Here is a 17372-nt window from a genome sequence, read left to right as displayed (position 1 = left end):
ATTTTTTATTGACTTTAGGGGGGTACCTCTGTATCTTTGGATCTGAATACCTGTTTCCCTCCCCAAGTTAGGGAAGTTCTCAGCTATGATTTGTTCAAATATGCTTTCTGGCCCTCTGGCCCTCTTGATGTTCTCTGGAACCCTGATTAAACATAGATTTTTCCTTCTGAGGCTCAAATTTATTTAACTTAACCTTTCATCATGATCTTGTCATTGTTTTTCTCTTTTTTCCTCAGATTCCTTCCTTGCCAAGCCCTTGTCTTCTATGTCACTCATTCTTTCTTCTACCTTCTTAACCCTCGTCGTTAGGACCTTCAGTTTGGATGAACCTCATTTAATTGATTTTTAATTTAGGCCTGATTAGATCTAAATTCTGCAGTCATGAAGTCTCTTGATTCTTTTATGCTTTTTTTTTTATAGTGCTACTAGTAGCTTTATAACTGTGCTTCTGAATTGGCTTTCTGACATGGAATTGTAATCCAAATTCTGTTACTCTGTGGCAGAGAGTACTGTTTCTGATTCTTTCTTTTGTGGTGAGTTCTTCTTTTTAGTCTTTTTGCTCTGTGCAGAGTGGCTGTATGGGCTGGCTGAGTCAAGAATATCAACCATGACCTAAGTAAATTTCACCCTAGATGATTCTTGTTAGAAGTGAAAACCCTGTAGCATTCTAGCAGTTCTCTCTTTAAATCTCAGGTCGAATTCATAGGTTTTCAGGATGGTTTGAAAGTTATGTAGGTAAGTTGGTGGGGCCAGGTGAGTTGAGGACTCCTACTCCTCTGCCATCTTGTCCTGCCCCCCCTTTCTTTTTTTTTTTTAAAGTAGGCTTCGTGCCCTGCATAGAATCCAACTCAGGGCTTGGACTCACGGTCCTGAGATCAAGACCTGAGCTGAGATATAGAGTCAGACACTTAAGCAATGAGCCACCTAGGCACCTCCTAAAGATATTTTTCTTTTTAAAGATTTTATCCATTTGAGAGACAGAGAGATATTGAGAGAGAGCTGGAGGGGGGCGGGGGGCGAAGCAGGCTCCCCGATGAGCAGGGATTCTGATCTGGGGCTTGATCCTAGGATCCTGGGATTATGACCTGAGCTGAAGGCAGTCACTTAACCAACTGAGCCACCCGGGATCTCCAAGATTATTTTTTTTAAGTTTATTTATTTAAGCAATCTCCAAACCCAACATGGGTCCCTGAACTCATGACCCAGAGACCAAGAGCTGCATGCCCCACATCTGAGCCAGCCAGGCAACCCAAGATTTTGTTTTTAAGTAATCTCTACACCCAATGTGGGGCTCAAATTTATAACTCAAAGGTCAAGAATTGCACGCTCTACCAACTGAGCAAGGCAGGTGTCCCATTAAACTTTGTATTTTTAGATAATTGTTGATTCACATGGAGTTTATCAGTCCATTCTTTTTTATTGCAGAGTAGTAGTCCATGTTTTGGAATACATTGATTTGTATTGACATTCATCTGCTGAAGGACATCTGGGTTTCCAATTTTTAGCTATTATGAATATAATATCTCATGAATATTATTATAATGTTAAAATAATCCATTTGCAGGTCTTGTGTTAATGTACAGGGGTAAATTCCCAGGAATACTATTGCCAGATTGTATGGTAGTTGGATGTTAAGTTTTAAGAAATTGTCAAACTGTTTTCCAGAGTCCCAGTTCCATTTTATGTTTCTACCAGCTATATATAACTGATCCAGTTTCTCCACAGATTTGCCAGCATTTGCTATTATTACTGTTTTTTGAATCATTCTGATAGGTAGCCATTATTTCTTCAAGTATTTTTTAAGCCCTGTCCTCTTTCTCTTCTTCTGGGACTTCAGTGACACAAGTAGCTCTGATCAATTTGTTCTTCAGTCTATTTTTCTCCGCTGTTATTTTGTTATTTAGATTTGGATAATTTCTATTGTTTTATCCTTTAGTTCACTGATTCTATTATTCTTTCCATTCTGTTGTTGAACCCAACCATTATTTTATTTTCAGCTTTAAGATTTGCCTTTGGTGGTTCTTCTTTTTCTTCTTTGTAAGATTTTATTTATTTATTTGAGAGGGAGCACGAGCAGGAGTGGAGGTGTAGGAGCAGCAGAGGAAAAGGAACAGTCGGACTCCCCACTGAGCAGGGAGCTCGACACAGGGCTCTCAATCTGAGGACCTCAAGATCGTGACCTGAGCCCAAGGTAGACGCTTAACCGACTGAGCCACCCAGGTGCCCCATTTGGTTCTTTGTATTTTTTATTTATTTGCTGAGGCTTTCTGTTTTTCATTTCTTTTGGGCATGTTTGTAATTGCTCACATGCATTTTGATGAGGGCTTCTTTACAATGTCAAATAATTATAACATTTCTTTTATCTCAGTGTTGACATATATAATCTTTTTTTCATTTTGAGATCTTACTGGTCCTTGGTATGATGAGTGATTTTTTTTTTTTTTTTAATCTGGACATTTAGGGTATTTTGAGACCTTTCTGTTTTAGTTTGTGTCTCTGACACCACTCTAGCAGTGGAGGGTAGCGGCATTGCCTTGTTATTTCCAGTTTGGGGTAAACGTTCTGGTTTCCACTTGTCTTCTGTTGACATCCAAGACATGGGGCTTTTCCTTACTGTGATGCAGGGGATGGCATTTTGGTTCCCCACTAGGATTTTACAGAATTACTCCCTAGGTGTGAGTACTTTACTTGTCTCTCCAGTTGGCCTCCACTGACACCATATTGGGGTGAGGTGGCCTCATTACTGTTGCACAGTAGTAAAAGTCTTGATTTTATCAGGCTTTCTATGAAACCCAGCAGGGAGGAGGAGCACCTCATTACTGCCAAATGAATGTGAAAGTCCAGGTCCCCCACATTGTATCTGTTGACAGTACAGGGGAGAGTGGTTCTTACCACCCACCAGAGATGAAAGTCCTGGCTCCCTACTCAGCCTTCTCTAACACCTCCCTAAGGGGAGATTGGAGCAACTAGTTACAACTAGCAAGGGTAAAAGTCTGGGCTCCCCTCTTGGCATTTGCTGGTGTGGGGGAAGATGAGAACACAATCTTTTCTGTGGTGTTTGCTGAAGTAAAGTAGTTCTTGTCTAGATGTTTTCTGTTTTGCTAAACTGCTTCCTTCTTGATTCTTTAGCTAGAACGAGGAGGTTTTTTTGGAGGTATTTTTTTGTTCGTTTTTTGTGGGGGTTTTTGGTCTATGTCAGCATTTCTGGGTTACCAACTTTTTCACTTTAAGTCTGAGTTATATGGAGCAAGAAAAACTCAGAAACTTCACTGCATCATTTTTTGGGTCCCAATGCCCCTAGCTGATCTTTTCTTCTCTCTTTTTAAAAATTAATTAATTAATTAATTTTTAATAAATTTACTTTTTATTGGTGTTCAATTTGCCAACATATAGAATAACACCCAGTGCTCATCCCATCAAGTGCCCACCTCAGTGCCTGTCACCCAGTCACCCCTACCCCCACCCACCTCCCCTTCTACCACCTTTAGTTCATTTCCCAGAGTTAGGAGTCTTTCATGTTCTGTCTCCCTTTCTGATATTTCCCACTCATTCTTTTCTCCTTTCCCCTTTATTCCCTTTCACTATTTTTTTATATTCCCCAAATGAATGAGACCATAAAATCTTTGTCCTTCTCCGATTGACTTATTTCACTCAGCATAATACCCTCCAGTTCCATCCACCTCGAAGCAAATGGTGGGTATTTGCCGTTTCTAAGGGCTGAGTAATACTCCATTGTATACATAGACCACATCTTCTTTATCCATTCATCTTTCGATGGACACCGAGGCTCCTTCCACAGTTTGGCTATTGTGGACATTGCTGCTAGAAACATCGGGGTGCAGGTGTCCTGGCGTTTCATTGCATCTGTATCTTTGGGCTAAATCCCCAGCAGTGCAATTGCTGGGTTGTAGGGCAGGTCTATTTTTAACTCTTTGAGGAACCTCTACACAGTTTTCCAGAGTGTAATCCCCAGATTCAATAGCTTAACACAAAGTATGTTTATACCTAGCTCATGGTACATAAATGCTGCAAGTCCATGGAGGGTTCTGCTCCAGTCACTCTTGGATCCAAGCTGATGGAGGCTCTACTCTCAGAAATCTGTACTGTCTAGAACTTGAAGACTCTTTATTTGTCATAGCAGGAAAAGATAGTATAGGAAATCATGCACTGACTCTCAGGTGCCTTAATCTATAGGCCGTTGGTCAGAACTAGGCATATGGCCCCATCTAACTCCAAGGGTAGGCTGGGAAATGTAGTTGTCTGCATGTCCAGGAAGGCAAGTGGAACTAGATGTTAGTGAATATCTGTACTGTCACTTGCGAGCTCTGTGATCTTGGAAAGCCACTTTTCTGAGTCCCAGTTTATTCATCTAAAATTTGTAGATAATAATATTCTAACCTCATGGAATCGTTATGTATATTAAATGAAGTATTGTTATATGGATGTGCTGAAAATGTAAAGTATGCTGGAATTTTAGCTATTCTTTAATCATTTTTTGAAATTAAAGTGCTGCTTGTATTTTTTTCCAGGTCTACTGAATGATGGAACTGTAGGTATTTTCAGGGGCAACCAGATGCGCTTAAAGCGTGCTTGTATTCGCAAAGCCAAGATCTCTGCTGTTGCTTTCCGGAAAGCCTTCTGCCATCACAAGTTAGTGGAACTTGATGCTACAGGTGTGAATGCAGACATCACAATTACAGACATCATCAGTGGGCTTGGCAGTAACAAATGGATCCAGCAAAATCTCCAGTGCCTAGTGCTGAACTCATTAACTCTCTCCCTCGAAGATCCTTATGAGCGGTGCTTCAGCCGGCTTTCTGGCCTTCGAGCATTAAGCATCACCAATGTTCTCTTTTATAATGAAGACCTGGCTGAAGTTGCCTCATTGCCAAGATTAGAGAGCCTGGATATTTCTAACACCTCGATCACTGACATCACAGCTTTGCTGGCCTGCAAAGACCGACTCAAGTCTCTAACCATGCACCACTTGAAATGTTTAAAAATGACAACTACCCAAATACTGGATGTTGTTCGGGAACTAAAACATCTGAATCATCTTGATATTTCAGATGATAAACAGTTTACATCAGACATAGCTCTTCGCTTACTAGAACAAAAGGACATCCTACCCAACCTCGTCTCCCTAGATGTTTCTGGGAGAAAGCATGTGACAGATAAAGCTGTTGAAGCCTTTATACAACAACGGCCCAGCATGCAGTTTGTAGGTTTGCTGGCCACTGATGCAGGTTACTCTGAAATCCTCACTGGCGAAGGACATTTGAAGGTTAGACTTTAAAAATGTATTATTATATCAGGCTGACCAACATCTTAGGTGCATAAAGCTACATTAAGCTGCATGTCTAACAACATATGGCACATGTCTGTGAAAGATGGCATTGTATTGTGGAAAAAACCTTCTTTAGAGTCAGAGAGTCCCAATTAAAATCCTGGCTTACCTGCTTCATGACCCAGACCAAGATATGATGTCACTTTTTGGATTTCCATTTCTTTATTTATAAAACATATTCTATTGCATGGAATTCTTTTAAAGATTAATTGTATGTGTAAAGTACAGGTCGTTTAGTAGGCCCTGGATAAATGATAGTTCTCATGATGGTAATATTTCGATATTTTGAACAACTGAAACATGCCATTTCTAATGGATCAGATACACCTTGTTGAATTGATATATATTGAGAAGTCAAGTTCTCCAAGGAGATCTTTTCTGTAAAAATGATGTAATTTTGCTTTTCTTAAGGTTTTCCATGCTTAATGGTTTAAATTCATCTGCTTGGTACTTGGGATTCAAAGATGAAAAAGATACAAGATCTGCCTCCAAGCAGCTTAGTCTGATAGGAGTGATGATGATACAGTCATAAATAAGTATAAAGCCAAAGATCAGTGTAATTGCTGTAAGAGAGTAGGAGAAATTTCTTCTAGCTAGAGAATTTGGGGCTTGATGGAAAAGGTGGTACCTGAGTCAGATCTTAAAGGATAGAATTACGACAAGTTTAAGGAAAAACTAGTATTTTCCTAATATACACTATACTCTAAATGCTTTACATTGATAGATATTAGCCCCCATTTTATTTTTTATTTTTATTTTTTGTAAATTTATTTTTTATTGGTGTTCAATTTGCCAACATACAGAATAACACCCAGTGCTCATCCCATCAAGTGCCCCCCTCAGTGCCCGTCATCCATTCACCCCCACCCTCTGCCCTCCTCCCCTTCCACCACCCCTAGTTTGTTTCCCAGAGTTAGGAGTCTCTCGTGTTCTGTCTCCCTTTCTGATATTTCCCACTCATTTTTTCTCCTTTCCCCTTTATTCCCTTTCACTATTTTTTATATTCCCCAAATGAATGAGACCATAAAATGTTTGTCTTTCTCCAACTGACCTGTTTCACTCAGCATAATACCCTCCAGTTCCATCCACGTCGAAGCAAATGGTGGGTATTTGTCGTTTCTTTTTTTTTTTATATAATAAATTTATTTTTTATTGGTGTTCAATTTGCCAAGATATAGAATAACACCCAGTGCTCATCCCATCAAGTGCCCCCCTCAGTGCCTGTCATCCATTCACCCCCATCCCCTGCCCTCCTCCCCTTCCACCACCCCTAGTTTGTTTCCCAGAGTTAGGAGTCTCTCGTGTTCTGTCTCCCTTTCTGATATTTCCCACTCATTTTTTCTCCTTTCCCCTTTATTCCCTTTCACTATTTTTTATATTCCCCAAATGAATGAGACCATAAAATGTTTGTCTTTCTCCAACTGACTTATTTCACTCAGCACAATACCCTCCAGTTCCATCCACGTTGAAGCAAATGGTGGGTATTTGTCGTTTCTTTTTTTTTTTATAATAAATTTATTTTTTATTGGTGTTCAATTTGCCAACATACAGAATAGTGCCCAGTGCTTATCCTGTCAAGTGCCCCCCTCAGTGCCCATCACCCATTCACCCCCACCCCCCGCCCTCCTCCTCTTCCATCATCCCTAGTTCGTTTCCCAGAGTTAGGAGTCTTTATGTTCTGTCTCTCTTTCTGATATTTCCTACCCATTTCTCCCTTCCCTTCTATTCCCTTTCACTATTATTTATATTCCCCAAATGAATGAGAACATATGATGCTTGTCCTTCTCCGACTGACTTATTTCACTCAGCATAATACCCTCCAGTTCCATCCACGTTGAAGCAAATGGTGGGTATTTGTCATTTCTAATGGCTGAGTAATATTCCATTGTATACATAAACCACATCTTCTTTATCCATTCATCTTTCTATGAACACTGAGGCTCCTTCCAGTTTGGCTCTTGTGAACATTGCTGCTATAAACATTGGGGTGCAGGTGTTCAGGCGTTTCACTGCATCTGTATCTTTGGGGTAAATCCCCAGCAGTGCAATTGCTGGGTCGTAGTAGCCCCCATTTTATAGATGAAAAACATAGACTCAGAAATTTGATGATCTACAGGACGCCTGGGTGACTCAGTGGTTGAGCATCTGCCTTTGGCTCAGGGCGTGATCCCAGGGTCCTGGGATTGAGTCCCACATCAGGCTCCCTTTGAGAAGCCTGCTTCTCCCTCCACCTGTGTCTCTGCCTCTCTCTTTCTGTCTCTCTCTCTCTCTCTGGCTCTCATGAATAAATAAATAAAATCTTTAAAAAGAAATTTGACAATTTACAGTTAATAAGAGCGAACATTTGGGTTTACATCTAATTCCAGAGCCCCATTTTTCCCCCTACTACCTACACTGCTTGAGCAGACGCATCCTTTGATCCTGCCATGAGCAGAGTCAGGGATGGCCTAGAAGTAGATATTGTGACCCACATGGTATCTTTTTTTGAGTAATCATGACTGACTCAAAAAAGGAGAAGAAAAGGTTAGTTGTAAATATAAACATCTCAGTTCTTAGGTTATTTGTAAACTTAGACCTTAAAAAATAGAATGTAGAAAATGATTTTGAATTACTCTTTTTTATTATTTAATATTTTATCAAGTGAGAGTGTGCATTGGGCACTGTGTGCTGGGCACAGGGATTTGATAGTGAGACCAAACATGCATGATTTTGTCCTCATGGAGCCTGTAATTTAGAGAGGGTCAATCAATCAAATGCCATGTGCCAATAGTGTACGTGCTTTAAATATGTATATACATATAATACATTTAAATATACATCACATACATATATATTTATGAATATTATAGATACATACCTGTATATATATGCTTTAAACTGTATTGTGCTAACAATCTAGAAGATACACAATATTATATATGAGAATGTTTAATAGACTTAAGGCTTCTCTGAAGAATTGATGAATGAGTGGAGATCTTAAGGGTGAGTAGCTTGGTAGAGAACATTCCAGGCAGAGAGGATAATATATACAAAAATATGTGTGGTAGGAAGGAACATGGCATATCCAAGGAACTGAAAGAAAGGGCACTGTAGCTAGAGCTCAACCGTAGGAAGTCACAGAGCAGTGAGATGGGGCTGGAAAAGTAGATACCAGCGCCAGGCTTGAGGGTCGCATAAGCCAGGTGCAGGGCAAAAAGAAGTGTCCAGACCTTACTTAACAACTTGTTATTGAACAAGACAGTTTTTTTAGCATAGGGCTTGTTGATGAAGAAAGTATAAAAATGTAAATTGTAATGTTACTTAACTGCCTAACAAATTGGTCTAGTAGTAAAGAATTATAAATATTAAAAGGGGAAGAAATCCTTGTGTGCTGGGAGTTGAGGGAGAATTTCCCAGAAGAGGTGATCTTGACCTTCATCCTGAAAGATAAAAGGAATGTGTCCCTGGTATGTTAAGCTAAATAATGGTTTCAAGGGGAAGATCCTATAATAGGTATGATCCCAGAAGCAATACAGTTTTTGCTGATTTCTTCTTACAGCCAACAAACCCTCCACTGAATTAGCCTAAGTTACAAAATTGAGGCTAGTAAGACATCTGTATTCCACAATGCCTCTGTGAAACAAGTTTGATTTCACAAATGGAACTGTTACTGGTTTGAAGTCTTGGCAATATGAAACACCGACTTTATTTGCTATCATTATCTAGTTTCTACCTCTGTAAACATTGAAGTAGTGATTCTCAACCTAGACTACAATTAAAATCACCTAGGGTGTAATTATGTGAGATGACAGGTTAACCAACCTTATCATGGTAGTCATTTTGCAACATATACATGTATCAAATCGTCATGTTGTACATCTTAACCTTACATAATGTCATATGTCAATTATATCTTGATTAAGCAAGGGGAAATATTTATCTATCTATATTTATTACTTATTTATTTATTTTTAAGATTTTATTTTATTTTAATTTTTTATTTATTTATGATAGTCACAGAGAGAGAGAGAGAGGCAGAGACATAGGCAGAGGGAGAAGCAGGCTCCATGCACCGGGAGCCCGATGTGGGATTCGATCCCGGGTCTCCAGAATCGCGCCCTGGGCCAAAGGCAGGCGCCAAACCGCTGCGCCACCCAGGGATCCCAAGATTTTATTTTTAGGTTAACTCTACACCCACTGTGAAGCTCAAACTCACAATGCCCGGATCAAGAGTCACATGCTCTAGGGGCACCTGGGTGGCTCAGAAGGTTAAGCCTCCGACTTTTGATTTCAGCTGAGGTCATGGTCTCCAGGTTGTAGGATGGAGCCTCATATGGGGTTTCCCACTGGACATAGGATTCTTTCTCTGCCCCCTCCCTCCTCTCCCATTCTCTCTCCTCCCCACCTCCCACCAAAAAAAGAGTTACATGCTCTACCAACTGAGGCAGCCACACACCCTTGGGAAAATTTTTTAGTTAAATCACATGTGGAGCTTGAACAATTAAATCAGAACCACGGGGAGGTGGGACTCAGTCATCAGTATTTTTTAAATCTCCTTAGGTGATTACAATATTCAGCCAATGTTGAGAATCATTGTTTAAAAAAAATTTTTTTTTTTTTTAAAGAAGATCGTTCGGGGCACCTGACTGACTCAGTTGGAAGAACATGTAACTCTTGATCTTAGGGTTGTGAGTTGAGCTCCACATTGGGTGTAGAGATTACTAAAAAAACAAAACTTAAACTTAAAAAGAGATCATTGGAACTTTCCCTGTTCAACTATATACAAAAATCGATGTTCCTTTTAAATCATTTAACAACTGATTTGAGAATGAAAAATAGTCACGTTAAGGGAGGAGAGCTGAGATTTCCACATCTCCTTTTTAAAAATCATCCAGTTTAGCAAAATTGTTGAAAAACTTGTCTGAAATGATTGTCTTAGTATTGTAATGCTTTTAATTAGTTGAGGAGGCACTTGAGTGGCAGTTAAGTGTCAGAGTCTTGGTTTTGGCTCAGGTTGTGATCTCAGGGTCATGAAATCAACCCCCTTCCCACCCCCAGCCTCCAAATCTGGCTGTGCGGTCAGTGCAGAGTCCACTTGGGTTTCTTTCCATCTCTCTCTGCGTCACCCCCTCCTCAATAAATAAATAAGTAAATCTTAAAAAAAAAAAAAGTACTTGAGGATGGGTTTTTGGTTTTATATGCCTTGGTATTTTAGGCCACACTAAGGAATTCAGAAAGAGAGACACTGTGACTTCCCAGTGTTTCAGTTTTACTCAGTATATTAAATATTAACAAGGCTTAATTTAGTGGTTATGGAATTTTCTCTTTTATTTATTTGTTTTAGAGGGCGAGTAGGGGAGGGGGCAAAAGAAGAGGGAAATAATCTTAAGCAGACTCTGTGCTGAGCATGGAGCTCGACACAGGACTCGATTTCATGACCCCAAGATCATGACCTAAATCAAAACCATGAATTGGATATTTAACTGACTGGGCCACACAGGTGCCCCATCTCTGTTTTAAATTGTTTGCAGTAAGTAGTACATGCAGGTACTTGTTTTGTTGTTGTTGTTTTTTTTTAAACATCTAGCATATAAAATTGGTTGAAATGAAGATACTTGTAATTTGAGGAGGCAGACTACTTTTTTTTTTTTTTAAGATTGTATTTATTTATTCATGAGAGACACACCGAGAGACAGAGACACAGGCAGAGGGAGAATACTGGGGAGTCACAGTGTCTCTCTTTCCAGAGTTCCTTAGTGTGGCCTAAAACTCGATCCCGGGACTCCAGGATCACGCCCTGGGCTGAAGGCAGATGCTCGACCGCTGAGCCACCCAGGTGTCCTGTGGAGCCAGACTTCTTGATGTGAGGGTTTATAACTGGCTAGAGAAGTATTGATCACTGAATAAAACATATATGCAATGAAATTTGTTTAGAGTAATTAACATTCCAGTAACAAAACTTCTTTAATTTTATATTCAAAGATAACTTGAGACTGTATTTTATATAGATATTATAAAGCAGTTGAATCAACCAAATATAGGTAAATGAAGGCTTACAGAGATCATTGTTAAACATTTTCCCTCTTACAATCTTTTTTATTTCACATAATATTTCAGTGTCTTTACAAATATAAGAAAATCTAAGAAAAAGTTCAGGATAATTCAAAAAGAACTGAACACTTGGGAAATTTTTATTATTCAATAATAATAATATGCTTACAATGTGAATACATAATCAAGACCAATATGTATGTATGTATATTTCACATAGGTTTTTGTTTTAAAATATTTTATTTATTTATTTATTTATTTATATTAGAGCATGAGCAGGTAGAGGAGCAGAGGGGGAATGAGGAGGAAAGACTCTTTAGCAGACTGTGCTGAGCAAGGAGTCCCACTTAGAGCTCCATCTCATGACCCTGAGATCATGACCTGAGCCAAAACCAAGAGTCAGATGCTTAACTGATTGAGCCACCTAGGTGCCCCTATTTCACATAGTTTAAAAGGCATTTGTCAAGAAGCATCCATTGTTCTGCCCTCAGGGAGAGAAGATGCTTTGCAGTTCAAGTGACCGCTAGTTATTTTTCTCACAGCCAGGCAGCACCCAGTTAGTAGTTGGTGTGTGAACATAACAATGATTATTGTCTAGGCTAGGATGTGGGTGTCTGCCTGAGGGCATAGCATTTCAGGGCTGACTTCGCTGGGCACTGAGTTGTCTTCGTAGTACATTGACCTGGTCCTTGAACAGCCGTACACCCAGTACCAGCTTCATTTACCCCACTCAGTCAGCTTCTGCAGTTGTTACAAGGGTGACGTGTGTTAGCTATTTGAGTGAGGAGAAACAGAAGAATGGTCACAGATTGTTTAAAAATATATTTCTTTTTAAAAAAGAAACTTCCATTGTTATTTCTACAATCTTACATATGCTTACTTAATATGTGCTCTTGTGTCAGTTGGCACACATCTGTACTGTAGTCTGAGTCTTCCAATTTAGAGGTTATATCTCTGAATGACAGGTTTCTTTTGTTGTTGTTTTTGCATTTTTAACCTTCTTATAAATAAGACAATTGCTAAGATCATAAACAACAAATGTGTAGCTTAAGAAGTACAAATAAAGGGCAGCCCCGGTGGTGCAGCAGTTTAGCACCGCCTGTAGCCCAGGGCGTGATCCTGGAGACCCGGGATCGAGTCCCACGTCGGGCTCCCTGCATGGAGCCTGCGTCTCCCTCTGCCTGTGTCTCTGCCTCCCTCTCTCTCTCTGCATCTCTATGAATGAATAAATAAATAAAATCTTTAAAAAAAAAGTACAAATAAAGATACACTTAGGTGGTACAGTCAGTTAAGCATCTGACTTGATTTTTTCTGCTCAGGTCATGATCTCAGGGTTTGAGATTGAGCCCCCATGGCGTGGGGCCCACATCCAGCATGAAGCCTGCTTAAGATTTTCCTTCTCCCTCTGTCCCTTACCTCCCGCCTCAAAAAAAGAATTGGCAAATAAGATGAACACATTTGAGGCCATTACTCAGGTTAATAAATAGAATGTTCAGCTGCCCTAAAGTTCTTCCACATGCCCCATCTTGATCACAGCTCTCTCTTCCACAAAAGTACTTCTGTCCTGATATTAATAATAATCATGTCTTGCTTTTTAAATAGATTTATGACCCGTCTGTTTATCTCTAGGCATTTATTTAGTTAATCTTGCTTATTTTTCAAAATTGTATGTCTTTTGAATATCCTTTAATTTACAGATTCCCTTTCCATTCCTTCTTTTCCTTATAATTTGTCTATTAAAGAATCCAGCCCAGGACTCCTGGATGGCTCAGCAGTTGAGCGCCTGCCTTTGGCTCAGGGTGTGACCTTGGGGTCCTGGAATCGAGTCCCACATCAGGCTCACTGCAGGGAGCCTGCTTCTCCCTCTGCCTGTGTCTCTGCCTTTCTCTCTCTCTCTCTCTCTCTCTCTGTCTCTCATGAATAAATAAATAAAATCTTAAAAAAAATTCCAGCATTTTTGACTTGTAGACTTTGTCTCAGTCTGGATATTCTTTATTATTATTATTATTATTATTTAAAGTAATCTCTACACCCAGTGAGGAGTTTGAACTTAGAACCCTGAGATCAAGAATCGCATGCTTTCCCAACTGAGCCAGCCCCTGGATATTCCTTTTTTTTTTTTTTTTTTTTTAGAGATTTTATTTATTTATTCATGAGAGACACAGAGAGAGAGAGACAGAGACACAGGCAGAGGGAGAAGCAGGCTCCATGCAGGGAGCCTGATAGAGGATTTGATCCTGGGACTCCAGGATCATGCCCTGGGCCGAAGGCAGGCGCTAAACCGCTGAGCCGCGCAAGGATCCCCACCCCCTGGATATTCCTGATTGTATACTCATGATTCATATTTCTGTGTCTTTGTATTTTCTGCAAATTAGTAGCTAGATTTGGAGGCTTAATTGAGACTCATATTTGATCACTTTGGCAGCTCTCTTAGGTATTGTGCTCTTTCAGTAAGGAAGTACATAATGTATGGTTGTTTTTTTTATTCTGTGATGTTAGTGGTTGTTGACACTAGTTCCATTAATTCATTAGAGATCAGTGGTGATATTCTAGTAATTTATTTTTCACTTTCTAGTTGGATTACATTTACGGAAAGTCACTCTCCATTATGTACATTTGGTTACTCAGTACTATGTGAACCACAATTTTAAGATAAATGTATGAATCTGTGAAATGGGACATTCCTTAGACCTAATTTTTTTAAAAAGATTTTGTTTGTTTATTCATGAGAGACACATACACAGAGAGAGAGAGAGAGAGGCAGAGACACAGGCAGAGGGAGAAGCAGGCTCCACGCAGGGAGCCTGATGTGCGACTCCATTCTGGGTCTCCAGGATCACGTCCTGGGCTGAAGGCAGCACTAAACCACTGAGCCACCCGGCTGCCTGATAGACCTAATTTTGAACAGAATTTCTTCTTTTCTCTTCTTTCTTTCTTCTTTTCTTTTCTTTTCTTTTTTTTTTCTTTTTTTCTTTTCTTTCTTCTAAACACTACACCCAATGTGGGGCTTAAAATTCAAAACTGAGATCAAGAGTCATACTCTACCTGAACAGCCTGGTGTCCCTGAACAGAATCTTTTTTTTTTTTTTTTTTTTAAGGTATTTATTTATTTATTTGTGATAGTCACAGAGAGAGAGAGAGGCAGAGACACAGGCAGAGGGAGAAGCAGGCTCCATGCACCGGGAGCCCGACAGTGGGATTCGATCCCGGGTCTCCAGGATCGCGCCCTGGGCCAAAGGCAGGCGCCAAACCGCTGCGCCATCCAGGGATCCCCTTGAACAGAATCTTGATGCTGGATGGGAGCTAGATAAATCTGGGGGAATTAATTAACAGTTATTTGATGAATATTTAATGAGTGATTATTCTGAACCCAGATATTGCTAATTGTTCTGGTACAGTGGTGAGTGGGTCAGTTGAGTGAGGGGGGGGATTATGATAATGGTTATGAAGGAGAAGTTTCAGGGGGACCTGATTTAGATTGGTGGGTCAGAGAGAGAAGGCTTCTCTAAAGAAGTGTCATTTCATTTGAATTGGGAAGAATGAGTAGAGATTAGTCAGAGAGAGGAAGGTTTCAGTCAGAGAGGGTTGTTACATATAACGGCCTTTAAAAACAAACATACAATGGCCTTTTGCTGGGAAAGAGCTTGGTTTATTGAAAGATCAGGAAAAAAAGGCCAATGTAGCTTTAATATGAGTTAAGGGAAATTAAGGAGTTACCTTGAGACAGATGAGAGCCTAATCATGTGGTAAGGCTTTATAGTGTGAAATATCTTAAGATTTTCTTTAGGTAAAAAAAAAAAAAGATTTTCTTTAGGTGAAAATGTGAAAATGTTACTCACAAGCTTATAGCAGAGTCTAAGCCTATCTAACATACATCTCTTTAGCATATGTATACCTTGATAGGATGACTATTCTGGGTGGGTTGAAAAAGTAATCATTCCCATTTGTTTCAAGCCTTACATAGCTATTCTGGATGCCATCTATACATATAGAGAAAGAGAAAGTTAGAAGGCAGAAGAAATCCTAAAAGCTAATCTTCTGGCTGTGTTCAAAGGTGTCTGGAGAAGCCAATGAAACTCAAATTGCAGAAGCATTGAAGCGGTACAGTGAACGGGCATTCTTCGTCCGGGAAGCTCTATTTCACCTTTTTAGCCTGACTCATGTGATGGAAAAAACAAAGCCAGAAATTTTAAAGGTAAGAGTAAGAAACTGGATATGAAAAATTTGAAATTATTTCCCTAGATACACATGATGGCTTTGTGAAGAAAATCAGTGAAAATTTGAATTTAGTCTTCTGCTTTTTTTTTGATAATGAGATTGATGATGTATGATTTCAGTTGTTAACCCTAAACGAGAGAGAAGATAGTTGTATAGTGTTATTAACGTTTTATAGTAGTCTCAGTAAGCAATATAAATGCGTTCCACTTCATATTTACCTAAAACCAGTGACCACTGTGATTTTTTTTTTTTTTTTCACCATTTACAGTAGAAAATGGAAGTATTAGGACTGGAATCATGGTGCTGCATTCTATTGCTTCCATATAGACTTTTAAAAGAAGTATAATATTGGAATTCCATAAGGTACCTTCCCATGCTGCTTATGACCCACCTGTGCTTTCATAATTAATTCATGATATTTCCCAATTAAAATCTTTTAACCAAGATAGCTTTTGAAGAGCAGGAAAGGAAGATTCTTAATTTTTGTTGATTGCTTAGGGCCGTGTTTATCAGAATGTGGTCCTGGAATATTATTTATTTTTAAAAGCATATTTGTGAATCCCACTCTGAGAAATTTAGATTCAGTAGGACTGGATGAGGTACAGGAATTTGCATGTTTAATAATCCCCCAAGATAATCCTAATACACATTTGAAACCAGTGAATGTAGTAGGACTGTATTGTATTTGATGCCTCATTTAGTGTGCACAATACTCCCAAGAAATAGTTTTATCTTTTATTTTACAAATTGTGTACCTAAAGATCTTTTTTTTTTTTTTTTTTTTTTTTTTTTTTTTTTTTTTTTTTTTTACCTAAAGATCTTTGAGGTTAAATAACAGTAAGTTAGTGGCAGAGCCAGAAGTGACTTAACCACCCTGTTATCTTGTATTAATAATGTGAGTAAAGAGAACTAATTTTTTTTCCAGCTTGTGGTTACTGGGATGAGAAACCACCCTATGAATTTGCCAGTACAACTTGCTGCAAGTGCCTGTGTGTTTAACTTAACTAAACAGGATCTTGCTGCAGGAATGCCTGTCCGACTCCTGGCTGATGTGACCCATTTGCTGCTCAAAGCCATGGAACATTTTCCCAATCACCAGCAGGTAAGCATGTGGGGATTCCTATTCACATAGTCCTTTTAGTGTCCCCTACCCATCCTGTCCCATCCTCCATTATAGTTCAATTTAGTAGACCAAGGCTGGAAATTCAAATGCCTTTGCAGGTTGTAAAGTAATAATTTTATGGTATGACTGAGTATAGGAAAACAGATAAGTAGAAAAGTAAAGAATATACTTCCTGCCTAAAAGTATTTAAATCCAATTGTTGGTGGGAAATAGTGCAGACCATAAAAAAACTCATCTTCCACCTCAATCTTGAGGTTGTGGTACTTTCAGCAAATAGCCATAGCACATCTTTTCTGGGTCAGGCACTATCGAGTACTGGAATACAGAAATGAGCAAGACGTGGATTTTCTACTTCTAGTTGTATGGTACTACATAACCTGTTCTATCCTCAGGATGAAAACTAAAAATGCTGCTTGAATTATATTTTTATTTTTAAAAATATTTTATTTATTTATTCATGAGAGACAGAGAGAGAGAGAGAGAGAGAGAGAGAGAGAGAAAGGCAGAGACACAGGCAGAGGGAGAAGCAGGCTCCACACAGGGAAGCCTGATGCGGTACTCGATTCCAGGACCTCAGGATTACGCCCTGAGGCGCCCTGAGGGCTGAAGGCAGGCGCTAAACTGCTGAACCACCCAGGGATCCCCCAAATTATA

General features: G+C 39.4%; 1 protein-coding gene across 5 annotated transcripts in view; it reads left to right on the top strand.

The window, feature by feature from the left end:
- Positions 1-17372, top strand: part of ZYG11B (zyg-11 family member B, cell cycle regulator) — an 87662-nt gene that overhangs the window by 35722 nt on the left and 34568 nt on the right. For all 5 annotated transcript variants that reach the window (XM_049093888.1, XM_025420033.3, XM_049093889.1 and 2 more), the window contains 3 exons: positions 4530-5284; positions 15432-15572; positions 16521-16697. In XM_049093888.1, the coding sequence (XP_048949845.1) occupies positions 4530-5284; positions 15432-15572; positions 16521-16697 (1073 nt within the window). The remainder of the gene's footprint in view (positions 1-4529; positions 5285-15431; positions 15573-16520; positions 16698-17372) is intronic.

This window comes from Canis lupus, chromosome 15, assembly GCF_003254725.2.
Source record: "Canis lupus dingo isolate Sandy chromosome 15, ASM325472v2, whole genome shotgun sequence".
NCBI lineage: Eukaryota > Metazoa > Chordata > Mammalia > Carnivora > Canidae > Canis > Canis lupus.
Note: the sequence above shows the minus strand (reverse complement) of the source record. Positions and strands in the feature narration are given on the sequence as shown.